Genomic DNA, 24,195 nt, shown 5'->3' with positions numbered 1-24,195 from the left:
GCCATAATCTTAGTTTTTTGAATGTTGATAACTGTAAAAAAGATTGTTCTATGGCCTTGGTAGGATCTGATGGGCTAGGTTTAAACCACCCTTTTCACATATTTTCAGTGGAAGATATTTTTGATCATTTGTAAACTGGAGCTAATCATAGACCTTTCCTGCTATGACATAGGCTTATTATGACCATCAAATGAGGTAGATTATTAAAAGCTGATATTTTTTCTTTTAATTATGATAATTAAAATTATATAGTGCATTATAAAAGGGGCTTCCCTCACAGCTCAGTCAGTTCAGAATCTGCCTGCAGTGCAGGAGACCCGAGTTCAATTCCTGGATCAGGAAGATCCCCTGGAGAAGGAAATGGCAATCCACTCCAGTATTCTTGTCTAGAGAATCCATGATCAGAGAAGCCTGGGCTCCTAAGAGTCTGACACGACTTGGCGACTGCACTACCAGTGCATCATAATAATGTAAGGTGGTGGTAGTACTAGATTCAGTGTGTAGGTTTCCCTCCCTTTGATAGGCCACACTGGCAAAGATGAGTTACAGGACTTTGATGATGGTCCCCATCCTGCCTCCTGCCAGCCTGGGTCCTGGCTGGTAGATTTCCAGCATGCATGGTATAGCATGACGAAAGTCTGGACCGAGAGTTGGATGTAGAGACTTGGGATTCTTCAAGTAGAATTTTTGGACTGTGTGTACTGCCTCTTTGCTGGAGTATCTTCCAGTCTGGAGAATTTGCTAAACGATCCCTGTTTCCCATTCTCTTATCCTGTAAACATAACTGTTTTTCTCCTCTGGTCTAAGGACAATCTTTAGCCATATGTCAGATTGCTAGAATAGGAGTATTCTCTAATGTACATTGGGTAAAGTGTTGCCACTGGAAAAGTAGATATCTCTTTTCCAGAGCTTGGCCTCTTTCCTCTGGCAGAATAGGGTCCATGATAGGGAGATCCGTGTTCACCAAGTCCTGCCATGGTAGTGGGCATAGCATTCTCCGGAAGAATACAACCTGATTGCCTCTATCAAGGCTTGGAAGCCTCTTGGAAGCAAATAAACGAGCTGGTAACAATATGCTCCCCATCTTCCTCATCCTTTGTGATAGTAGTCTCTCAAGTTGAGAGTGTGTACCTCAGAGAATTTGCAGAGTAACCAGATTACCTGCCTTTGTGGGTTATTTGTTCTTTAAAAAAAAAAAAATTCTCTGCTTCCTTTTATCATCCTCTCTTTGCCTTTGATATTTTGTAGTTTCCCTATATCATATCTGATTGGGAATTTTATTTTTTTCTTTTCCTATTTAGGGCTCAACTTCTGGAGGTTATGTTTGAATCTGTCTCAAGTCTGTCTGGCCCTTTTTAGAGTGTCTTTATCCTTTTCTCAAGGGCTTCCCTGATAGCTCAGTTGGTAAAGAATCCTCCTGCAGTGCAATAGACCCTGGTTTGATTCCTGGGTTGGAAAGATCCCCTGGAGATGGGATGGGCTACCCACTCCAGTATTCTTGGGCTTCCCTTGTGGCTCAGCTGATAAAGAATCCCCCTGCAATGTGGGAGACATTGGTTTGATCCCTGATTTGGGGAGATTCCCTGGAGAAGGGAAAGGCTACCCACTCCAGTATTTTGGCCTGGAGAATTCCATGGACTATACAGTCCATGGGATCCCAAAGAGTTGAACATGACTGAGTCACTTTCACTTTCACTTTTCATTCTTTCCTCATATTTTGGATTTCTTATTTTATATCTTTATGTTAAATGTACTTATTTTAGAGTGATACTTGTCAAATCAACCAGTACTCACTGATGGTGAATTATTTTGTTATATATTTTTAAATTTTTGATTATGAGCTTAATTTCACTGGTGGATCCTTTATAGCCTGTGTTAAGGGAGTCTTCTTTTAAATGTTTTGCTTTGTTTCTGTTGTCACTCAGGAATTTTTCAGGCTCGATACAGATTACGGGTATTAATGACAACTGTCCATTTGAGCTCCAGACAGCAGAGTGTCAGCCAGTGGTTGAAAGTATTCAGAGGAGACTTTGTCCACTCAGAGCTTAATCTAAGACAGACAAAGTTTTCTTTTCGTTTCTCAGTGCTGTGGGCTGACTTTTTTCTAATATACCCTTTCACCAAATTACAGTCCTTCAAGGACCCTGGTTTTGTGTATTCCATCTCTTCACCTTCCATAGGCACCAGGTTTCATTTGCTATCCCCAGTGAGCATTAAGACCAAAGTCTCAGAAAAGGAATTGATGAACTGTAGCCCAGACACAGGAAATGGCAACCCACTCCAGTACTCTTGCCTAGAAAATCCCATGGACGGAGGAGCCTGGTGCAGGCTACTGTCCATGGGGTCACAAAGAGTCGAACACAACTGAGCGATTTCACTTCACTTCACTTCAGCCCAGACACCAAAACCAGCCCACCACTTCTCTTGACTGGAACACAGCCATGCCCATTTGCTTCTGTATTGACTGAGCTACTGACAATGGCAGGGTTGAGTTGCTGCCATAGAGATCGTATGGCTTACAAATCTGAAAATTATCAATATCTGGCCCTTTGCAGAAACTGTTTGCCAACCTCTGCCCTAGATTTATAAATCTAGAAGACTTCACCCCCAGCACTTGGGCTGCAAGGTCATCAGTTCTTGTGATTATCCCTGTAGTGTCCCTTTTCCTTGTAATTTCTAGTTCCTAGAAGTCTTCTTTACTTTTTTATAAGCCCAGCTAGGCATTTAATGGAGTAGAAAATGGTAACCCACTTCAGTATTCTTGCCTGGAAAAATCCTATTGACAGAGGAGCTTGGTGGGCTACAGTCCGTGGGGTAGCAAAGAGTTGGGCATGACTGAGCACACACACTAGACATTTAAAGTATGTCTATTTAATTTTGTCTAGTTTTTTTTTTGGTGGGAACATTTTCCTGTACATAGCCTACCATATTGCCAAAACCAGAAACTCTTCTACTCTCTTTGGATAGTAATATATTCTTCTTTGTGTATTTTCTTGACCATTTAACTTGATCATTTAAAAGTTTTCTGTTTTCTAATGCAATTCTTTAAAACTATGAAAAATTTTATGTACATAGTTCTAAATCTGTAGTTTTTGACGTGCAATGCTCTCCTTGTCATTCTTTTTGAACTACTTTGAAATTCCCATGATCATTTATTTTTTAATCCCTTGATAATTTTAATTGCAATGCTCAGTTTTCAAATATAGTTTTTGGCTGTCTTATTTTTAGTATCTTATGGTCAAAGATCATGGTCTTTATCATAGCTGTTCTTTGAAATTTGTTGAAATTTTCTTTGTGGCCTAATATGTGACTAATTATTTTATATTTTTCATATATGCATGGAAGGAATTTGTCGCTATCTCTGTATCTACCATACCAAACTTGTTATTTGTGCCATTAGGGTCTCTATTTTGATTTTGTCTGCTAGATATATTGGTTTCTAAAAGGGTTCTATTTAGAACCTATTATGGTTTATATTGTATATTTTTCTTTGTAATTTTATCAGCTCTCTATATTTAAGGCTATGCTGTTAGTTTAGTGTCAAAATCCATGATCATTATCTTATTTTGGATTATTTTGTGTGTTAATATTAAATTTGCTAATATACAAATGTTAGAAATCAGTTGTTTTTTTTTTAAATGGCTAACCCAACCCTTCTGTGAGTTGAACCTAGCTATGTGCTGCTAGTTTTATACTCTAGCAAAATACAGACAAAAGAAGGAGCTTGTTTTTATGGTCTCTCCTGTTGGTCTGTAGTTTTACATTGGGCTTTTACATAGACATGGCTTGATCATTTGATGACTATGATTCCTGTAGGTTAAGTCCACAACAAAAGATGCCTTTGTGGATGACGCCTCCAGGTCTGAGATGTCTACCAAATGTCACATGTTGTTGTCGTTTAGCTGCTAAGTTGTTTCCCACTCCTTTGTGACCTATGGACTGCAGCCTGCCAGGCTCCTCTGTCCATGGGATTCTCCAGGCAAGAATACTGGAGTGGGTTGACATTTCCTTCTCCAGGGGATCTTTCTGACCCGGGGATTGAACCCGTGACTTCTGCTTGGCAGGCAGATTCTTTACCACTGAGCCACCTGGGAAGTTCTAAAGGTCACTATATCCCTTTCATTTATTTGATGCTATTTTCCATATTCGACTGAGATGCTTGCCACTATGGGTTTAGGGCTGTAGGTATTTCCTTTTTTGCATCAAAAATGACGTTTTTACTTCATTTTGAAGTTTTTCCTTTTTTAAAATTTTACATTAAAAAACATTTTTTTTATTCTATTTTTTTTTAGTCATGCCACGAGACATGTGGGATCTTAGTTCCCAGACCAGAGATAGAACCCATGGCCCCTGCAGTGGAAGCACAGGGTCCTGACTACCAGACTGCCAGAGAAGTCCCCATTTTTCACTTTTAAAATGTTTTGAGGCTTGGGGAATTGGGAACAGGGGTAAAGTACAAATAATCCTTGCTTAATATTGTCAGCTAGTAAGACCTCAAAGTTTCTTCTTACTCAAAGCCATTGAGTGGTTTTCTTCTCCTGGCAGAGTGTGAAATGCTTTGATGGTACCAAAAGCTGAAAAACCAAAGAACAGTTAATTCAGTGTGATAGCTATTGAGAGACATTGATGCTAATCATACTCATCTTCAGAATCAGTGATAAACAGGATTCAGTGGGTAAAGAATCCGAGTGCGCTTTTGGAGAAGCGCTTCTATGGATTTCAATACATAGTCCCTCTCTGGCGCCCCCACCCCCCACCGCCTGGTGTCTGTCACAGTTGGGAAAATAGGAACACACGATGCTCTGCGTTAAGTTTGTTCTTTGGTTCTTGAAACTGTTCATTAGAACCTCATCTTATTGTTTTCCTTGTTAAAATCATTTGATAAAATAAGGAAAAATGCTCTTGGAAAAAGTTGATGTTTAAAATGTGGACTGCAGCTAATGTTTCAATCTTCTCTCCCCCTTTGTCTTTCCGTAGTATGACTATGAATACGATGAAAATGGTGACAGAGTCGTTTTAGGAAAAGGCACTTATGGGATAGTTTATGCAGGTCGAGATCTGAGCAACCAAGTCAGAATCGCCATTAAGGAAATCCCAGAGAGAGACAGCAGGTACAGTAATTGTGACTAATCAAAGCTGCTTTCTAAGGTATTTCAGTTGTTAATAGCATTTACAAAATATTTTGGTGATATTCTAATTAATGAAACTGTCTGAAAACTTTGTGGCTTTAATTAGCTCCCTCTGAGGTTTAGCTGCTGCATCACTCAGTGATTCAAGCCCAAGACTCTGTTGGGGAAGGATGGCATCTCCATGGTAACTAGGACTTTCAAAGAGTAGAAAAGGGAATGGCCCGTGTGTTGGGCTCAGGTTATGTTTCATCGTGATTGGTTTATTATATAGATACATGGGGAATAAGCACCAGCTAAAATGGTTTGAACCAGAAGTTCCAGTTTCCGGTCAGGTGTGTTAAGGACATTGGAAGTCAGCACTCCGTTCTAAACTGCAGGTGGAAAGCTGGACCAACTGAGAAATCGACTCTTGTTGAAGCCGTCAGAAAAGTGACGTCACAGGGCAAAAAAAGTTGATGAAATGTCCCCCAACATTGGAGAGACAGTCATAGGGCAGTCCCATACTCTTGTGAGTCTTTGGTCCTCACAAAGACTATTAGAGAAATCCCTTCCTCAGAGACTGCACAGAGCTCTTTCTCAAGTTGAAATCACATCATGTCATTACTACTTAAAACCTGGCTGTGAGTTCTTACAACACAAAACCCAGGAACCTTAACACAGACACCTGCCTCCCTCTGTGGCCTCGCCTCCTCCTCTGCAGCCACGCTGACCTCTCTTTTTCCATCAGGGCCACCAATACCACATATTGGCGGGATTGCCTCGTTATCATCAATTAGGTCCCAAGTTCAGTTCTCAAGCCCTCAGAGATGCCTTCTCTGATTACCACAAGCACAGAAAGACACCCCTTGTTCCCCTGTAACCAGTGTCCCAGGCCCCAGTTCTCTTTCTGCTTTGCCATCCTTGGTCTTCATTCTTGGTACATGACTTTCTGACAGGTGGTCACTCTGCCTTATCTACATTCCAGACAGGAAGAGGGAAAAGGAAAACGAACTTTCTCAGAAATGTCCAGCCTATTTTCACCTCTTGTTTCATTAGCCAAAAGTGACCACTCCTGACTATGAAGGAGGTTAGAAACTCAGTAGTTTTTAAGTTGGCTAGTTGTTTCTCCAAACAAAATCACATAAAAAGGGAGGAATGGATATTAGGTAGGTAGACAGTAAATTCAGTTTTAGGTTTTCTATGGTATTTTTGCAATTTCTCCTTGGTTAACTCATGAGACATAAGTATGAATTCTTCTGGGATGGTGATAGAAACTATTCACTAGATACACAAGGGAATATATATATGTATGTGTGTGTGTTATATTAAAATTTTCATCAAATATTCCTATAGGTTCTTAAGTATTATATATTGATACATAGAGTGGATTTTTAAGCGATATAAAATTTAAAAGGATTGTCTTTAGCAATATCACCTTCCTCCCCACCACCAGATAAATGTAAGTAGTCACTTGGAAGAAAACCACTTTGAAAACTGTCTTTGTAGCTTAAGTTTATTCAGCTGCCACTGTGCATACACAGAGTACACCACCACCAGTGAAGATCCATTTGGCATAATGTGGTTTGTTTGAAAACACTTGCATGACAAGCCCTTCTCTTGATAGCTGCTGTGGGGCATCTTTTTGTTACCTCTATGAGAAGATTAAGGTGAAGTCTATAATGTTATTGTGAGATACAACACAGAAAGCATTTCTACCTTTGTGACCTGGAGAGTTTCAAGGTGGCTTTTAAAAAGGTAGCAGTTACAAAGGATAATTGCTAAGATGGTAGGATGGGTGTGAATAATGCATAATCCAGCATACACTAAATACTACCATCTGTAGTGAAGGTCATAGCAACAAAAGCAGCTTCTTCTGTGGTTCCCTCACTCTAAAAACACTTCGTTGGAGCATCAGAGTAGTCATAAGAGCAAGCTGCTGGATTCTAAGGACACTCTCATAATTTGTCCCATCTAGTTGTACATCTTGAGTTGGCTTCCGCTAACATTCTACACATTTGTCAACTATTTTCCTAGGTCAGGTATTTCCACCCAGCTATGTTTTAGAGGAACCTGGGGAACTTTTAAAAAATACTGATGCTCAGGCCATAACCCCCCAAATTCTAGGGTAGGTCATACACATTGATATTTTAAAAAATCCTTCCAGGAGATGCAAAATAGCCAGCCAAGGTTGGGAACTTCAGTGCTTTGAATGGTTGTAGTGGGAATTTGACTCAGGAGAGGTGCTCTGGAGACATGTATGATATATTAATTTTTCAAAGCTAAGTGCATATTTAAGTATCTTTGAATGTCTATACCATTTTTCTTTCTGTTGTCATAGGTAATTGAGAAGAAATGGGATTTTCTTGTAATTCCCACAGACAAGTGTTGCTTATTGACCTGAACAAATTATAATTTCATGCTTATTCAGTGTGTGGTACTTACACTTTCACTTACATTTAGTGAGAATTGCTAGATGTTACTAATCGTTTCCACACTGGAGAAGAGTCCTTATTCTCAGCTAGGATGAATTCTATTATTGTAACTTTTGAGCTATCCTTTGGTTACGTAAGGAGAAGCGTGTGTTGTATATTTATTTCTTCACGATCTTATATTTAAACATTTATGATTGATATTTAATAGGCTGTCAGGGGGTCAGAGCCTTTCAATTATTTGTCATCAACTGAGTGAGCCTCTTGCTTCAGATTATGCAGTCATCTTGATCTCCCAAATCTGAAGAATTGGCCCAATATTGCCACTGATTTATCTCCTGCATATCAAGAGCGATCTTATTAACTAGCATCAATAAAGCATTTTAAACTTCATAGAAAAAGTAACTTGTAAATGTCTTCATAGTTGAGAGTCATTACCTAAGCATCTCCTTGGTAACATTATATACTGGTATTTCTTGCGTTATCTCATTCTAGCAATAGTCAAAATGGTATTGTCCCTAACTGATATCTTGTTAAGGGGTTTAGTTTAATACAAGCCTTTAGCTCCTAGAACAATTCTGAAGAAAAGTAAAATGAGTAAGAGATCTAATATACAAGTCAATTTTTGGTTGTTGCTGGCAAGTTTCTGAGAAATGTTTCACAGGTTATAAAAGTTTGTTTAAATTAAATCAATTTGTGGTCCAGTGGTTAGGACTTGGCAGTTTCATTTCAGGGACCTGGGTTCAGCCTCTAATCAGGGAACTAAGATCCTGCAAGCTACGTGGCTAAGCCAATTAAATAAATTAAAATTTTAAATATATTTAAAAAATAATTAAATGAATTTGGGTTTTTGCAACCTACTAATGTTATTCAATACTGATTCCAGTATTTGTTATGGTCATTCCAGGAAATCCATTCTGCTTATATGGATTTGCCTCTGTAAAATTTGAGCATTTCTTGCATGTAGCACTGAAGCAAATTATGAGGCATCAGGCTTATATTTTATGTTATAGTGAGTGCTTTTCACACCTGTAGCTTCCATCATACAACAGAAAAAATATTAGGAAATAGCTATGAGTCTCTGTTCATCATTGCTGGCACCCTACCACAGTTAAGTTATACAATAATTATATTAACATAATATATGATAATATATTAATACTCAGGATTGTTAAAAGTCTACAAACTTCATAGTACTTCAGAAAATCATAAAAAAATGTTGTTCTGTCTGTTCCAGAAATATAAAATTCTTTCATCATAAAATTTAATAAAGCAATATATACCAAGTACGTGATTTTGAAGTCTGGTCTAAAGCTGGTCTTTCAGTATGGAGGCTCAGCTAAGAATGAATAAAAAATAATTTGATACAGTAGAACCAGATAGAATAGAATCAAGGAGACTTGGCATATAAATGGTTTTATATTTTTTTACTGAAGAGTTGTTGGACCTTTCAGGAAGTTCTGGAATGAATATTTAAATTATTTGCAATTTTGTCTTCCTGGGAAGGAATCTCCTGAAATAATAAACTTGTGAAGTGAATGGAATATGAATGTGACAGTGAGCTGTGTGGGTGATTTCAGTTCTCCTGGGTTCAGATCTTAGTTCTGTTACTTACTAGCTTGGAAATCTTGGATAGGTTAGTTCTGTGAATCAATTTCCTTATCTGTAACATGGGTATCTTAGTAATACCTTCTCATGGAGTTGTTGTGAGAAATGAGCTAATTCATACAAAGACCTAGACTAGTATCTGACACAGTTCCCCTCAAACCCTACCAAGGCTCCAGCTTCACATTTTATGCGAATTTATGTGATGAGAAATAAAGGCCTTAGATGGTCATATTTTATTTCATATATGGGTGAATTCATTTAGCTGGAATTTCCCATTTGTATTGCTTAAATTTATACAAGAAAGTCTGACATAATTAGCTCACTGACATTTGCATGTCTTTCAGATACTCCCAGCCCCTGCATGAAGAAATAGCCTTGCATAAGCATCTGAAGCACAAAAATATTGTCCAGTATCTGGGATCTTTCAGTGAAAACGGTTTCATTAAAATCTTCATGGAGCAGGTCCCAGGAGGTAAGAGATGGTTTTCTTTCTTTAAAAAATATAGGTTTCTACTATATATAAAATTAATAAGCTACAAGGATATATTGCACAACCCAGGGATTATAGCCAATGTTTGATCATAACTATAAATGGAAAATAACCTTTAAAAATTTCAGATGTTATATACCTGAAACATATAATACTGTACATCAACTATGTCTCAATAAAAATAATAAAGTTTAGGAAAACCTCAAAAAAAAAAAAAAGACTAACTTTTTAAAAAATGTTTCTAGGGTCTTGAAGAGTAAAACTGAATGGAATTTATTAGTTTACAGGTCTTAATTTGTGTAAATGTAAATAAAATTTTGACATAAACCTTACACTTTATTGAAAGTGAAAGCTGCTCAGTTGTGTCTGACTGTTTGTGATCCCGTGGACTATAGAGTCCATGGAATTCTCTAGGAGAGAATACTGGAATGGGTAGCCTTTCCCTTCTCCAGGGGATCATCCCAACCCAGGGATCAAACCCAAATGGATTCTTTACCAACTGAGTTATCAGGGAAGCCCCTAGAGTTTATTGGGAGATTAAGGTTTGCAAACTGAGTGGTCTTTTGTGTATGTGTGCCAAGTTGCTTCTGTCGTGTCTGACTCTGCCACTCTATGGACTATATAGCCTGCCAGGCTCCTCTGTCCATGGGATTCTCTAGGCAAGAATACTGCCATCAGTTGCCATTCCATTCTCCAGGGGATCTTCCCAACCCAGGGATCAAACCTGCATCTCCTGCACTGCAGTCAGATTCTTTACCCACTGAGCCACCGGGGAAGCCCCAAGTAGCCATTTCAACTGTATTTGATAAAGACCATCAACAGAGCAGGAACTTTCCTATTTATATTTGAACCCAAGTACTGTGTCTAGTATAATACCTGGGCCACTGTTAATAACCAATAAATGTTAGCTTAATGTTGTAATACTAACATGCTTTAAAGAATTCATTCAAATAAGATTTTATCCACTGTTTCTCCCTACTTACAGGAAGTCTTTCTGCTCTCCTTCGTTCCAAATGGGGCCCACTGAAAGACAATGAGCAAACAATTGGCTTTTATACAAAGCAAATACTGGAAGGATTAAAATACCTCCATGATAATCAGATAGTTCACCGGGATATAAAGGTAGGTTGCACTAGGATTCATTCTTGTAAGGTCTTTGATGGGTAATTGTTTTATTTGCAAAAATTGTTTTCTTATGAGAACGAATTTGGAATGATAAATAAGTCCTAGAAACAGCAGATATACGTCACTCTGCCCTGAGTCAGGTATTGATTGATAGTCATGTCTTACCGCGTTTACCCAAAGAATAAACTCCTTAACCATGTTCAGCCAACAAAGATTGAGTTTCCACTTCATGGCTGGCACTGTTTGAGGTGCTCCATGAGGCTAGAAGCTAAACGGAGCAAAGTTAACAAGGATATGGTCCCTGCTCCCAAGAGGCTTGTAGGCTGGTTAATCTTTGTATCCTTGCCCATAATAGCTACTCAATAAATACTTGTTCAATTAATGGATGAATAGTTAGAAGGAAAAAAATAAAATCCCTACTTCTCACACATATCATATACTCCTGGGTTGATCTAAAATTAGATAATCTGTGAAATTCTCCTTAAAAAGGGAAAATTTAGAACTAATAAATTTATAACAAAATTGGACTATTGAAAGTAAGTTAATATTACTATCCTCAAACTAACACGAATGTCCATTTATTTGTGCTGCCACTAAATATTCCAGGAAAAGAAGTAAAACAGCATAGAATAAGTCAAGTACTAGGAAGGTATAAATATAATTTAACTAATCATACTCATATCAAACACAAATAGCCCCTACTATCTATAAACCTCGTTTCACCTTGTGACCCGAGTAGCAGATTGTGAACTGATAGCATGTAAACAAAAATGGTGTCAATAATTCACTACTGATGTTACTGTTAAGGAAGAATATAGAAATAGTATCCTTTTTGCTGTAAGGACACCTTTTCTTATTCGACTTTCAAGCCAATAACAAACAGTATTGGGAGAAAGATAGCATTTCTGATTGAAGTTCTTTCTTCTCTAGGGTGACAATGTGTTGATTAATACCTACAGCGGTGTTCTCAAGATTTCTGATTTCGGAACATCAAAGAGGCTTGCTGGCATAAATCCATGTACTGAAACTTTTACTGGTATGTTTTCGCAGTGATGATACAGATCTTATGTAATTAAAGAAATAATTGCTGTGTTTGAGTATGATGTGAGAGATAAATTTAGTCTGGGTTCTTACCAACATTCATGTTGGTATCTTTTGATGCTCGCTGAAAAATGCTATACAGAATTTCATCTGACCATTGCTTACCTTGTATTTATATAACTCAGTTTCCTGCTCAATGCTGCTGAAGATATATATTTTTTTAACTCTCAATTTGTTATTTGTTTTTCTTTTCATGTCATTCCTTCTCTCCTGGTTGGTCTACAACCACTATAATCCTGACAACATTTCTTTTTTTAACATTTCTTTAGCCCAGCCTCTCAGTGATTCTTACTCGTACTTTAATCACTTCCCATTTGGACTATGAGTTCTTTCTTTCCTAATCTGTTTACTGCCTGTGGTCTATTCCCCTACTCACAACCTAAATAACTAAGATTTCAATTCAAAAAAAGGAAGTGACTCACTAACTCAGAAGTAGGGTGGAGAGAAAGCTTTGCTGAGAAATTAGGCAATGCAGCTACTAAGCTCCCTCCGTTCGAAAATCCTGAGAGGGTGGAGACAAAGTGACTTCCAAAAAGGTAATAGTAGCCAAGAGGAAACCAAGGCTCATAGAGATTAATGACTGCCCAACAGTTATAGAGAGGACGTCTGGAAGTCCAGCCCTGCTTTCCCCTCCAAGTTTTCGTCACTCCATTCTGCTGATTCTCATGAAGTGTTGCTGCTGCTGCTGCTAAGTCGCTTCAGTTGTGTCCAACTCTGTGTGACCCCATAGACAGAAGCCCACCAGGCTCCCCCGTCCCTGGGATTCTCCAGGCAAGAACACTGGAGTGGGTTGCCATTTCCTTCTCCAATGCATGAAAGTGAAAAGTGAAAGTGAAGTCACTCAGTCATGTCCGACTCTTAGCGACCCCATGGACTACAGCCTACCAGGCTCCTCCATCCATGGGATTTCCAGGCAAGAATACTCGCGTGGGGTGCCATTGCTTTCTCCTCATGAAGTGTTAAGTTCCTGTTATTGTGACTTCCCTGGTGGTAAAGAATCCACCTGCAATGCAGGAGCTGCATTAGACGTGGGTTTGAACCCTGGGCCAGGAAGATCCCCTGGAGGAGAACATGGCCACCCACTCCAATATTCTTGCTGGAGAATCATATGGACAGAGAAGCCTGGCAGGTTGCAGTCTATGTGGTCACATGTGTGACTTGGCGGTCCAGCAGCTAAGACTCAGCGCTCTCACTGCCTGGGCTCGGGTTCAGTCTCTGGTCAGGGAACTAAAATCCCACAAGTCTTGCAGTGCAGCAAAATATAATAACAGTAAAAATTAAATTCTTATTATCATCAGAGAGAGAGATTTAGAAAAAAAAAAAAGATACTGTAATGGATAATCTTTGGTCTAATATAAAACAGATTGTCCAAATGCCCTCATTTCTGAATTCTGTGACGTGATGGCAGTACTTCCATTTTGCAGATGAAGAAATTGAGAGAGAAGAGATGTCACAGCTGAAAGTCACAAGAGTTTATAAGTGATAGAACTCAGATTTTTAATCCACCCTTTGCACTTTGCTTTGAGCTTCTTGCTCCAGTCCATCTTTCTCTCCACCTTGCTGAAGTGTCTCTTGTGGAAGCCAGGAAGGGGGAAAGGCAGAGAAAGAGAAAGTCTGAAGTCTCAGAACATTCAATCAGCAATGCCTCTGATCCAGTTCCTACTCTCATGGCAGTGGGTATTTCGGGACACAATCAAACCCATTTAGAATGCATTTTTTAAAGAAAATGAATTCCAGCCTTCTAGTAACTTTAAATATATTTACATTTCTTTTCCTCATATTCCCTCCATTTGGCAAGAGACCCTTTAAATACTGCCAAGTCTCAGTAACTTCTGCGAGGAAAATCCTGACTTTCAGACATTTGATTTGGGGAAGACGTTAATTTAATATCTGCCGCTTATCTTAAGCATTTTCTTTAATCCCCAGAGAAGTTGTAGTACAGCGGTCCTCCAGGAGCCCTTTGCTTGAACTTCTTGCACGGGCCTCATATGGTGTCCATGTGTGACACACGTGTGGATCGGTCCCCGGCACTGATCACGAGGGCCTGGGGTGTGCGGGCCTCCCAGTGCTAATTCAGCACTGGTGAAGTCACAGGTGTAGGCAGCCTCTGATGAACTGAGTCAAAAGACAGTGGCCTGTGTGGCTTCTTCGTGATTCGATGAGAAGGAAGGCAGCCACAACTATTCTTTATGGAGCACTTTCTGCATCCAGACTGTGTTAAGTGCTTTACATGTTATTGCATCGAAATTTGTATGTCAGGCCTAATCCTTACGTATCATTATCCCAGTTTATGGTGAGAAAATTAAGGTTCAAAGAGGTTAAATAGTTTGCCTGAGGTCACAAAGCTTGTAAGTCAAAGAGCTGCAATTCAACTAGACTTAACACGCCAAATGGAATGAATTATCTTTTCCCCAAACCTGTTCCACCCACAGTCTTCCCTGTCTCGGTTGACCACTCCAACCTTAGAGTTATCCACTGCACCTCTCTTTTCTCACCCTTCAGCTCAGTCAGCCAAGGAAACCCATCAACTCTGTCTTCAAAACATGTCCAAATCTGGACCAGTTCCTCTGCGCCTCCCTGGCTCCCGCCCTCACCTCTCACACACATGATCTCAGTAGCCTTTTCTCCTGCTTCCACTACTGTCTCCCCTCAACTCTACAGCTGGAGCAATCCCATATAGACATAAATCGAGCCCTATCACTCAGAGACTTCGATGGCTTTCTGTTTTTGGAGTAACAAACACCACAGTCCTTACAATGATGCACAAGGCTCAGACCTTCTCAGAGTCTGTTACCTTTTAGGCCCACTTCCTACCCTTCCCACCTTGCACAGGCCTTCCTGCACTTCCTTCGATCCATCGGGCAGGATCCCGCGGCAGGACATTTGCGTACCCTTTTCCTTTTATGGCACTCTTCTCCCAGCTGTCTGCATAGTGAAGTTCCTCATGTCCTTCAAGTCTTAACTCACAGATCATGCCAGTGAGGCCAGTGATTGCCCTATTTACATGGCAGCCCTCCCCGGACACTTCTGATCCCCTTCTCCTGCTTTTTTCTAATTTTATCGTAACACATCACTTTCTAACATACTCTGTAATTTACTTCTGTATGTTACTATAGTTTGCTGTCTGTGTTCCACTGCGAAAATGTCAGCTGCACAAGCCCTGGGATTTCTGTCTGTCTTGGCCACTCCTGCATTCTAAGTGCCTGGCCCATAGAACTGTGCTGTGCTCAGTTGCTCAGTCTTTTCCAACTCTTTGGGACCCCATGGACTGTAGCCTGCTAGGCTCCTCTGTCCATGGAATTTTCTAGTCAAGAATACTGGAGTGGGTTGCCATTTCCTTCTCCAGGGGCTCTTCCCAATCCAGGGGTCAAACCTGCGTCTCCTGCACTGGCAGGTGGATTCTCTACCACTGAGCCACCTGGGAAGCCCTTCTGGCAGTGTTAATCCACGAAATGCCTGAGGGAAGGGAAGGCGACATCAGGGGTGCAGCTTTTAGCTTCTGTCTTGTGGCTCCCCAGGTGGTTGTAGTGGTAAAGATATTCTAAAATAGCTGATTTTAAAGTAATTTGTTTATTCTAATGAAGATATTTGAGGTCTGGGTTTTAGACTTAATACTCTCACTGTTCTCCTTGGGCTAATGCTCAGACTGGTTTGATCTTCACTATCCAGCTCTGTAAATCTCTTTATATAAAATACTGTATCATGTGCTTATGGAGTAAATAGAGCAGATTTGAACACATGATTAAACCTGCTTTTTTGGTACCTGATCTATGGGGGATAATTAAACACAATCGTCAAATACCACTCTTTGAAATATTATCTAATGAATCAAAACACTAATTTACTTACAAAGATATTACTTGAATTATTCAATTTTTAAAATTCACTATATTTTTGGTCAGTTGTCATTCCTGCTGAGATATTAGTACAACTTCAGTTCTTCCATTAAATATATTTTAGGTCCACAGATAGTAAGAGTGGTAGGCCTCAGCTCATATTTTCTCAGTGATCACTTAATTTTGTTTACATTGTAAAAAATGATCACTTTAGGGGGAACTATCAATGAAGAGAAATTGTAACGGTTTTGTACTGCGAGTAATAATTTGAGGAGCATGGTTACCTTATCCTTCACCAGGTGAAATGCTTTCTTTCAAAAATATGACTGATGTAAGCTGAGGACAGACAGGTGAAGTTGTATGTGATTGTGAGCATGAGCTACTATCATGTAATGATGAGATCTCAAAGATAAACCTGGCAAGATGACAACATTTGACAAAAATAATACACTTTCACTTTTTAAAAAAACATTACAGCCAGTTTCTAGCCTTTGACCATGGGTTTTATAGGAACTGTTTAGAGGAAATTTGTGCAGTAGTTTTCAGGCACAGAGCATTCAAAGGTGTTCCTTGTATTTATCAAAATGTCTCTTATTGGTTATGAATAAGAAAATGCTCAAGTGGCTCTTTTGGCAAATGCTTCAGTATTTGAAGTAATTTATTATGGCATCTTGGATCCTGTTTGCTGATTACATCATTTATATCAGAAGCTAGGGATATGGCAATTTCCTGTTCCTATTTGTACTCCTGACTAATTGCCGGATTTTGAGAAATCACTCCAAACTAGATATATAAATTTGGCCTCTAGTTGTAACTGATAAGATAATTGCAAGTTCGTGTCCACTTGGGAAGTACGAGATCAGAACTAAAACCGGGGGTTCTTGGCCCCCGTGTAGTGCTCTTTGCATCGTACCACACTTTTCGACTCCTTGATTCCATGAAGCCTTTTAAATTTCCTCTCTTTTTTATTCTACTCTTCTTCACTCCAGTGATTTGTTTATACTGATGGCTCATGACCTGACTTTAACCCATTAAATCTGTTATTCTCTGGACCACAGGCTCATAGCAGAAGCCATGTACGATAGATTTACAGAGTAAAGTACACCCAAAATTATTTACATTATTTTAAACAATGGCTTTCAGAAATTTTTATGTTTTCATGTTTAAGAATTAAGTATGAAAACAGAAGAACTGAGCATTCAATCGGGAATTGAGAAATAACAGACTAAGGAAATGGATGAATGACCCAGATTTTTCCTGCAAAAGATTGGAAGTATACGTAAAGGGAATCTCCGTGTATTTGAAAAACTGATTGCAGAAAATGTGTGTTGAGTATTTTCTGTTATTCTCAAATGACTATTAGAAGTTTCGAAGAGGTCCCAATGAAATGATGCCTCAATTACACTGTACTGTCTAGGAAATGAGGAAGTATCTATTCATAAACAGATAATATTAGTAAGATATGTTTATATCACTAGTGAAATCCATTATGAAAACTGCTATTTCCCCTTTTATTAGCAGCAGAGAAAACTGGAACTTAAAAAGATGAGATACTAAGACCTGAATCATGCTTTTAAGTTCTTATTTATGTAAATAACTTGAAACTGTTGTTAGTGCCTCTGTTTTCTCTTTTTAAACTGTAACTGTGTTTGAATTCTATCCAGGTACCCTCCAGTATATGGCACCAGAAATAATAGATAAAGGACCAAGAGGCTATGGAAAGGCAGCAGACATTTGGTCTCTGGGCTGCACGATCATTGAAATGGCCACTGGAAAACCACCCTTTTATGAACTGGGGGAACCACAAGCAGCTATGTTCAAGGTCATATTTCATATCTTAAATGTCCTAAAAATCAGTGGTTGAAGCTCTTTACGGCTCTTGGAGTTCCATGTCTGTATGTCATATTTTTTTAAGCAAAAGGAAAGGAGCCTGAGCTAGCACAATCTAAGATCTAAAGTTCAAGTTTCACTCCCCTCGGTCAGCTTCACATGGAGGGTCTCTCTCAACATCTCTCACTCAGCTACCAAGTGAGACTCAGTGTAATGCCCTTTGACCACCTTTTCACGATGCAGTATGATTAACACGCCACTCCACGGAAGATGATTTAAGCCCTTTGGAAAACACAGTCTGAAAAATCTTCCACTGAGGGACATATAAAAACATTTTTTATCCATTTAGGTATTAAAGACATGTTTTGCTTTTCTCCTCTATCATTATAGTTTAAAGTTTCTGTAGATAAAAGGATATAGTTGTTTTAAGTACATCAACCTTATTCTCATCTATCTACTCTTCCAGCCTGTTACTTTGCCCATTAGTAACTCTTCTGGGGCTGGGAAAGGAAGCAGCTCCAGCTCTCAAAATAGGGAGCATGTGAAATGGAAATAGACCAGAGAGAGCCTGGGGGCCACAGGTTCAGCATCCGGGGCCTGGACAGTGACCTGCCCCTGAATCCCTGCAGTCTTCACCTGCCACTCCACTGAGCCAGAGGAATATTAAACTGAACCCCTGTCTCCCAGGAAGTGAAGCTCACATCTCTGCTATTCTCTGAGGCATCAGACTTTTGATTATAATTTGTTATTCCTTTCCCTGCCACTGACCATGTTTCTAGCACTTACTCCATTTGTGATTACCCCTCTTATGAGGGACCATTTGTCACGTCCCTTCTATGTTTGTACCAAACTTGGTTTACCTGAAGCTTGGAGACAAGCTGATGGGCTGCTGCTGATACAGAAATGAGTAGTATAACCACACCTGAAAAAAACAATGAGCTGCTCAGAGATCTGCCTTTCTGGGCATGAATGGATGTCTTTTTCTTCTTGGCCAGTCTGTCAAGTTCTCACCAATCTCTGGGACTTCACTCTGAAATGTTCCTCTGTTACCCATCGGTGCAGGGATTATTAAGCAACATGCTTTAGAGGAAATAGCATGCTCTGGCACTGATTTGCATCATTTTAATCCAGGCTCCAACACAGTCAAGCTATTTACTGGCTTTGAGTAAATTGTTTAACCTTCTTGTGCATCGGTTTCCTCATCTATAAAATGAGTATAAAAATAGTACCTATCTAATGAAAGTTTTTGAGGAGTGGATGAGATAATATGTGAAAAGCACTTAAAACAATGTCTTATACATAGTAAAGGCTTTATAATTAGTACAAATGTATCTTATCTATATAATAAATTAATATTTTGTTATTTGATAACAAAAGATTTCCTTAGGAAATTTTCTCTGTACTAAATACATGAAACATTGCTGAAAGAAATTAGAATGACAGCAATGAGAAGAACATTCTCATTGTTATAAAAATACTGTTTGTTTAATTTTAAGTATTTTAAAATATCTCTTTTAACGTAGGCAATTTGAGACAGGGAAGAACATTCACAAATCATGGTACAGGAGAAACAACACAGTCTTTAAGCCAAACAAATGAAGGTTCACACTCCCAGCTCTGCCCTTTCATAATCATGTAACCTCACCCCTGTGAGCCTCATTTTTCTCATTGCTGTAACTTGGATCATATTTAATCCACTGGGTTGCTAGGAGGATTCAATGAGATCTCATAAATGAAAAAAACCAAGCACGAAGTTCTGAGGACTGAATTATTATTTCATAGCACTGTCTACTGGAGAAGGCAATGGCAACCCACTCCAGTACTCTTGCCTAGAGAGTCCCATGGACTGAGGAGCCTGGTAGGCTGCAGTCCACACGGTTGCAAAGAGTTGGACATGACTGAGCGACTTCGCTTTCACTTTTCACTTTCATGCATTGGAGAAGGAAATGGCAACCCACTCCAGTGTTCTTGCCTGAAGAATTCCAGGGATGGAGGAGCTTGGTGGGCTGCTGTCTATGGGGTCACACAGAGTCGGACACGACTGAAGCGACTTAGCAGCAGCAGCAGCAGCAGCTCTGTCTAATATCTTAAGCTAATTACTGTGCCTATGTCATTGATAAAGTTACAAAAACACTGAAAACTTTCCATAACCTACAGAAAACAGGTCCTGTCTCACTTTGAAAAAAGCCACACATTTGTAGTATTTGATAAAGGAGCTTGTCTCATTAGGTCACCAAGTGATGGGATGGGATGAGATGGTTATTCAGAAGCTGTGTTGTGCTGTGTCTTAGGTGGGGATGTTTAAAGTCCACCCAGAGATCCCAGAGTCCATGTCAGCAGAGGCCAAGGCGTTCATATTGAAGTGTTTTGAACCAGACCCTGACAAGAGAGACTGTGCTAACGACTTGCTTATGGATGAGTTCTTAAAAGTTTCAAGCAAAAAGAAAAAGACACAACCTAAGCTTTCAGGTATGTGGTTGCATCAAAGGGGGTGTAGGTCAGAGTCTCTAAATACTAAACTTTTTAAGATGGAAGATTTTTCCAGAGGTGAGCTAATTTGTTTAAAGGTATCACTGAAAACTGGCATCTGGAAGCTATGTTAGCATCAATTTCACAAATATTAGGGCCTCACACATAATAATCTTCCATCACATGGATAGTAGGGGATTAGTATATCAGCATTTATATATTAGCATTGCTGATACAAAGATTAAAGTACAGAAGGGGTAGAAGGTAGTTTTTTCAAACTGAAACTCCAAATTACCATTGATTGACGACAGGGCTATTAGAGAACTGTTAAACTTTGAAACCATCTGGATAACATGTTCTTTTAATTTTAGATTGTCCAAAACACCAATTGCCTTTTAGAGACTATCATTCCAAATAATTACCACCACCCCCCCACAAAAAAAAAGAAAAGAAAGAGAAGATTTCCCATTATAATAAAATAGCACTGTAAAAATATAAATTGGCTTGTGCAATAATTTCCATAACTCATTTCAGAAAGGAAAAAAGTAAGTGATTCACTTGTTGTTAGCATTTTTGGTGTCTATGTGGGATGAGATGGACAGAATGAATGTTTGGAAAGGACATCAATCCCATTTCCAGCATTCACTTCACTTTTTGTTGATTTCTGAGTTTAATAACAAACCAAATGTATGCTTATTTTGCTGTGTTTACTTTTCTTCCCACAGCTCTTTCAGCTGGATCGAATGGTGAGTTTATTTTTATGTTGTCCTTTGGGCTGAAGCTTGGTACATCATGAAATAAGCTCTAGATTTCCTATTGGAGAGCCTCATCCTCTGCTCTTTGCTTACATGGGGTAAGGGTAGGGGGCTCCTGGGTACAAAGTATGTATGGTTGTAAGTCAGGCTGGGTTCATTCTTTCAGAAACCCCTCAACTTTCTCCCTCATAAGACAGGCTTCTTTCGTTCCTTCCTGAATGCAGGATAGTGACTCTGATTTTGAAATCTTCAATTTGAGAGGAGTCCATGCTTTCTTAGGGGCTTCCCAGGAGGTGCTAGCAGTAAAGAACCCCCTGCCAATGCAAGAGACGAAAGAGACGTGGGTTCCATCCCTGGGTCAGGAAGATCCCCTGGAGGAGGGCATGGCAACCCACTCCAGTATTCTTGCCTGGAGAATCCCATAGACAGAGGAGCCTGAGGGCTATAGTCCATAAGGTTGCAAAGAGTTGGACATGACTGAAGTGACTTAGCATGCACACATGCTTTCTTATCTGAGAGCTAGCTGGCCACCTAACTCATTTCTTGTGGAAAATGTCAATGCCAGACAGCTTTCCCTGTCATCTTTGGTGTCCGATTTTCCTCTAATTTTAGCTGGTCAGGACTAGATGTGTTTTTTATTTTCAGTATTAGGCTTTGCAGATCATAACTAGGAAGGTTAATCTGCTCTAGGAAGATCAAGTGATGCATTTTAAGGCACAGGAAAGAAATGACCGTGACTTGGGATTTTCCTAAGTTGGATGAGTTGTTGATCAAATAGACTTGGGGCTCGGTGTTCATTGTGAGTGTCCTGTGCGTTCTTCCACTGGCTGGGGGTAGATTTTTGCAGGTTCCTTAGGTGCCTCAAAGCCAGTCAGCCCAGAGAAGAAGCCCAGTAATTGGGGTTTCTTGGCCACAGCCTCTCCAGTTTTCCCCCCTCAATTCTTAGAGTCAAGAAGAACTCTGTGAAGAAAAGCCCCTCTTTTCCTCCCTTCTCCACAGTCACTGAATTTCACAAGGAGGACCCCGGGGCACTCAGCAGCCTCCCCACCAGCTGGGTTTTGATGTCATAAAATGGGCCCTGACTTTGGACTCCAGCAGAAGTCGATTCACTTTGCACTTAGGCGGAAGCCAATTCTGATTCCAACTAAGCCACTTTATAAAAACATGACAATGCAGCAATTTGCTTGTTTCATCAGGCATTCTGTGCTGGGAACAATACCTACTGCACAGATTTGCTTCTGAGAACAAAATAAAAAATAAATACCAAAAGAAGCTGGAGCCATGCCCAGAAGCTCAATCCATGATTGTTTCATCCCTTCCACATGGGAAGGTTTTTGTTGCAGGAAGCAGAGTCTCATCACGCGCACATTTAAATTATGTGAACTCAACCATACACACTTGGCAAGAGACAAGTAGCGAGAGGGAATTTAAGCTGACAGGTCTGCCCACAAGCCCTCTCGGTGAGCATGTGCCTTAGAGCGAGCCTGAGACGGAAGGTGTCCATCTGCTGACCGCTTGGTCACCTTTCCCACACACCCTCCCACTCTGCACTCAGGGTGGCTCAAGAGCATTTGGGACTCAGCTCTGGCTTTAGAGTCTTTTACTTAAGGTATTTTAGAATCTTAAGATTTTATAGAGTCAGCAAAAAGAGAATGGGCATTGGAGTCAGAGCTGGGTTCATGCCTTAACTGGGTGACCCTGGAAATGACTTAACCTTAGTCACCTCATCTGTCCAGTGAGTTCAGTTAGACAAACTGCCTATGGCGCTTTGTGACAATTAAAATACAGTCACACATGTGAGATGCTTAGCAACTGCCTTAAGGTGGTTATTATGACTATTACTGCGGGGCTGTTCTTGCTCTGGCCTGCCCATGCCCAGTGGCTTGTTTAGTATTGTAGACCACAGTCCAGAAGTCTCCTATTCTTTCCCTAAAAACTCCCTATCTTCCTCCCTCAGAACATCTCCCAGGCCTCCTCAGCTCTCTGGATTTTTATTTTTTTATTTGCAGTGACTCATCCCTTTCTGTTCTGCCTCCTTGGCCTGAGACATTGATCTGCTTGATAGAGATGTTTCTGACAAAAATTACTTATTTTCAAACCAGTATTTGATGAAAACTAGGTACCTCCTATTGTGTCAGTTCAGACTCCATCAAAATAAAATAAAAGCTTATGTTTGTTTTAGAATTATAACATCGTCATCTCCTCTATTGGTTTCCAAAATATGTGTTTAGCAAAGAACTGCTTTTTAAAAAATTATGAATCCTTAAGCAGAGCTTAAAGTGACAAATAGATTCAAGGGATTAGATCTGATAGAGTGCCTGAAGAACTATGGATGGAGGTTCATGACATTGTATAGGAGACAGTGATCAAGACCATCCCCAAGAAAAAGAAATGCAAAAAGGGTGAATGGTTGTCTGAGGAGGCCTTACAAATATCTGAGAAAAGAAGAGACGCTAAAGGCAAAGTAGAAAAGGAAACATATACCCATTTGAATGAAGAGTTTCAAAGAATAGCAAGGAGAGATAAGAAAGCCTTCCTCAGTGATTACTGCAAAGAAATAGAGGAAAACAATAGAATGGGAAAGACTAGAGATCTCTTCAAGAAAATTAGAGATACCAAGGGAACATTTCATGCAAAGATGGATACAATAAAGGACAGAAATGATATGACCTAACAGAAGCAAAAGATATTAAGAAGAGTTGGCAAGAATATACAGAAGAACTGTAAAAAAAAGATCTTCATGACCCAGATAACCATGATGGTTTGATCACTCACCTAGAGCCACACATCCTGGAATGTGAAGTCAAGTGGGCCTTAGGAAGCAGCACTACGAACAAAGCTAGTGGAGGTGATGGAATTCCAGTTGAGCTATTCCAAATCCTGAAAGATGATGCTGTGAAAGTGCTGCACTCAATATGCCAGCAAATCTGGAAAACTCAGCAGTGGCCACTGGAAAAGAACTGGAAAAGGTCAGTTTTCATTCCAATCCCAAAGAAAGGCAATGCCAAAGAATGCTCAAACTACTGCACAATTGCACTCATCTCACATGCTAGCAAAGTAATGCTCAAAATTCTCCAAGCCAGGCTTCAACAGTACATGGACTGTGAACTTTCAGATGTTCAAGATGGATTTAGAAAAGGCAGAGGAACCAGAGATCAATTTGCCAACATCCACTGGATCATCAAAAAAGGAAGAGAGTTCCAGAAAAACATCTACTTCTGCTTTATTGACTACGCCAAAGCCTTTGACTGCGTGGATCACAACAAACTGTGGAAAATTCTGAAAGAGATGGGAATACCAGATAACCTGATCTGCTTCCTAAAAAACCTGTATGCAGGTCAGGAAACAACAGTTAGAATCAGACATGGAACAACAGACTGGTTCCAGACCAGGAAAGCAGTACGTCAAGGCTGTATATTGTCACCCTGCTAATTTAACTTATAT

At 39.7% G+C, this 24,195-nt stretch overlaps 1 protein-coding gene across 1 annotated transcript in view; it reads left to right on the top strand.

The window, feature by feature from the left end:
• The window catches only part of MAP3K5 (mitogen-activated protein kinase kinase kinase 5), a 228,988-nt gene that overhangs the window by 170,441 nt on the left and 34,352 nt on the right, over positions 1–24,195 (top strand). Inside the window, exons 15-21 of the mRNA XM_027551670.1 lie at positions 4,978–5,111; positions 9,490–9,617; positions 10,621–10,757; positions 11,691–11,796; positions 17,362–17,519; positions 19,819–19,996; positions 20,722–20,742. Of these exons, the coding sequence (XP_027407471.1) occupies positions 4,978–5,111; positions 9,490–9,617; positions 10,621–10,757; positions 11,691–11,796; positions 17,362–17,519; positions 19,819–19,996; positions 20,722–20,742 (862 nt within the window). The remainder of the gene's footprint in view (positions 1–4,977; positions 5,112–9,489; positions 9,618–10,620; positions 10,758–11,690; positions 11,797–17,361; positions 17,520–19,818; positions 19,997–20,721; positions 20,743–24,195) is intronic.

Source organism: Bos indicus x Bos taurus, chromosome 9, assembly GCF_003369695.1.
Source record: "Bos indicus x Bos taurus breed Angus x Brahman F1 hybrid chromosome 9, Bos_hybrid_MaternalHap_v2.0, whole genome shotgun sequence".
Taxonomy (NCBI): domain Eukaryota; kingdom Metazoa; phylum Chordata; class Mammalia; order Artiodactyla; family Bovidae; genus Bos; species Bos indicus x Bos taurus.
This window is presented reverse-complemented; position numbering and strand designations above follow the sequence as displayed.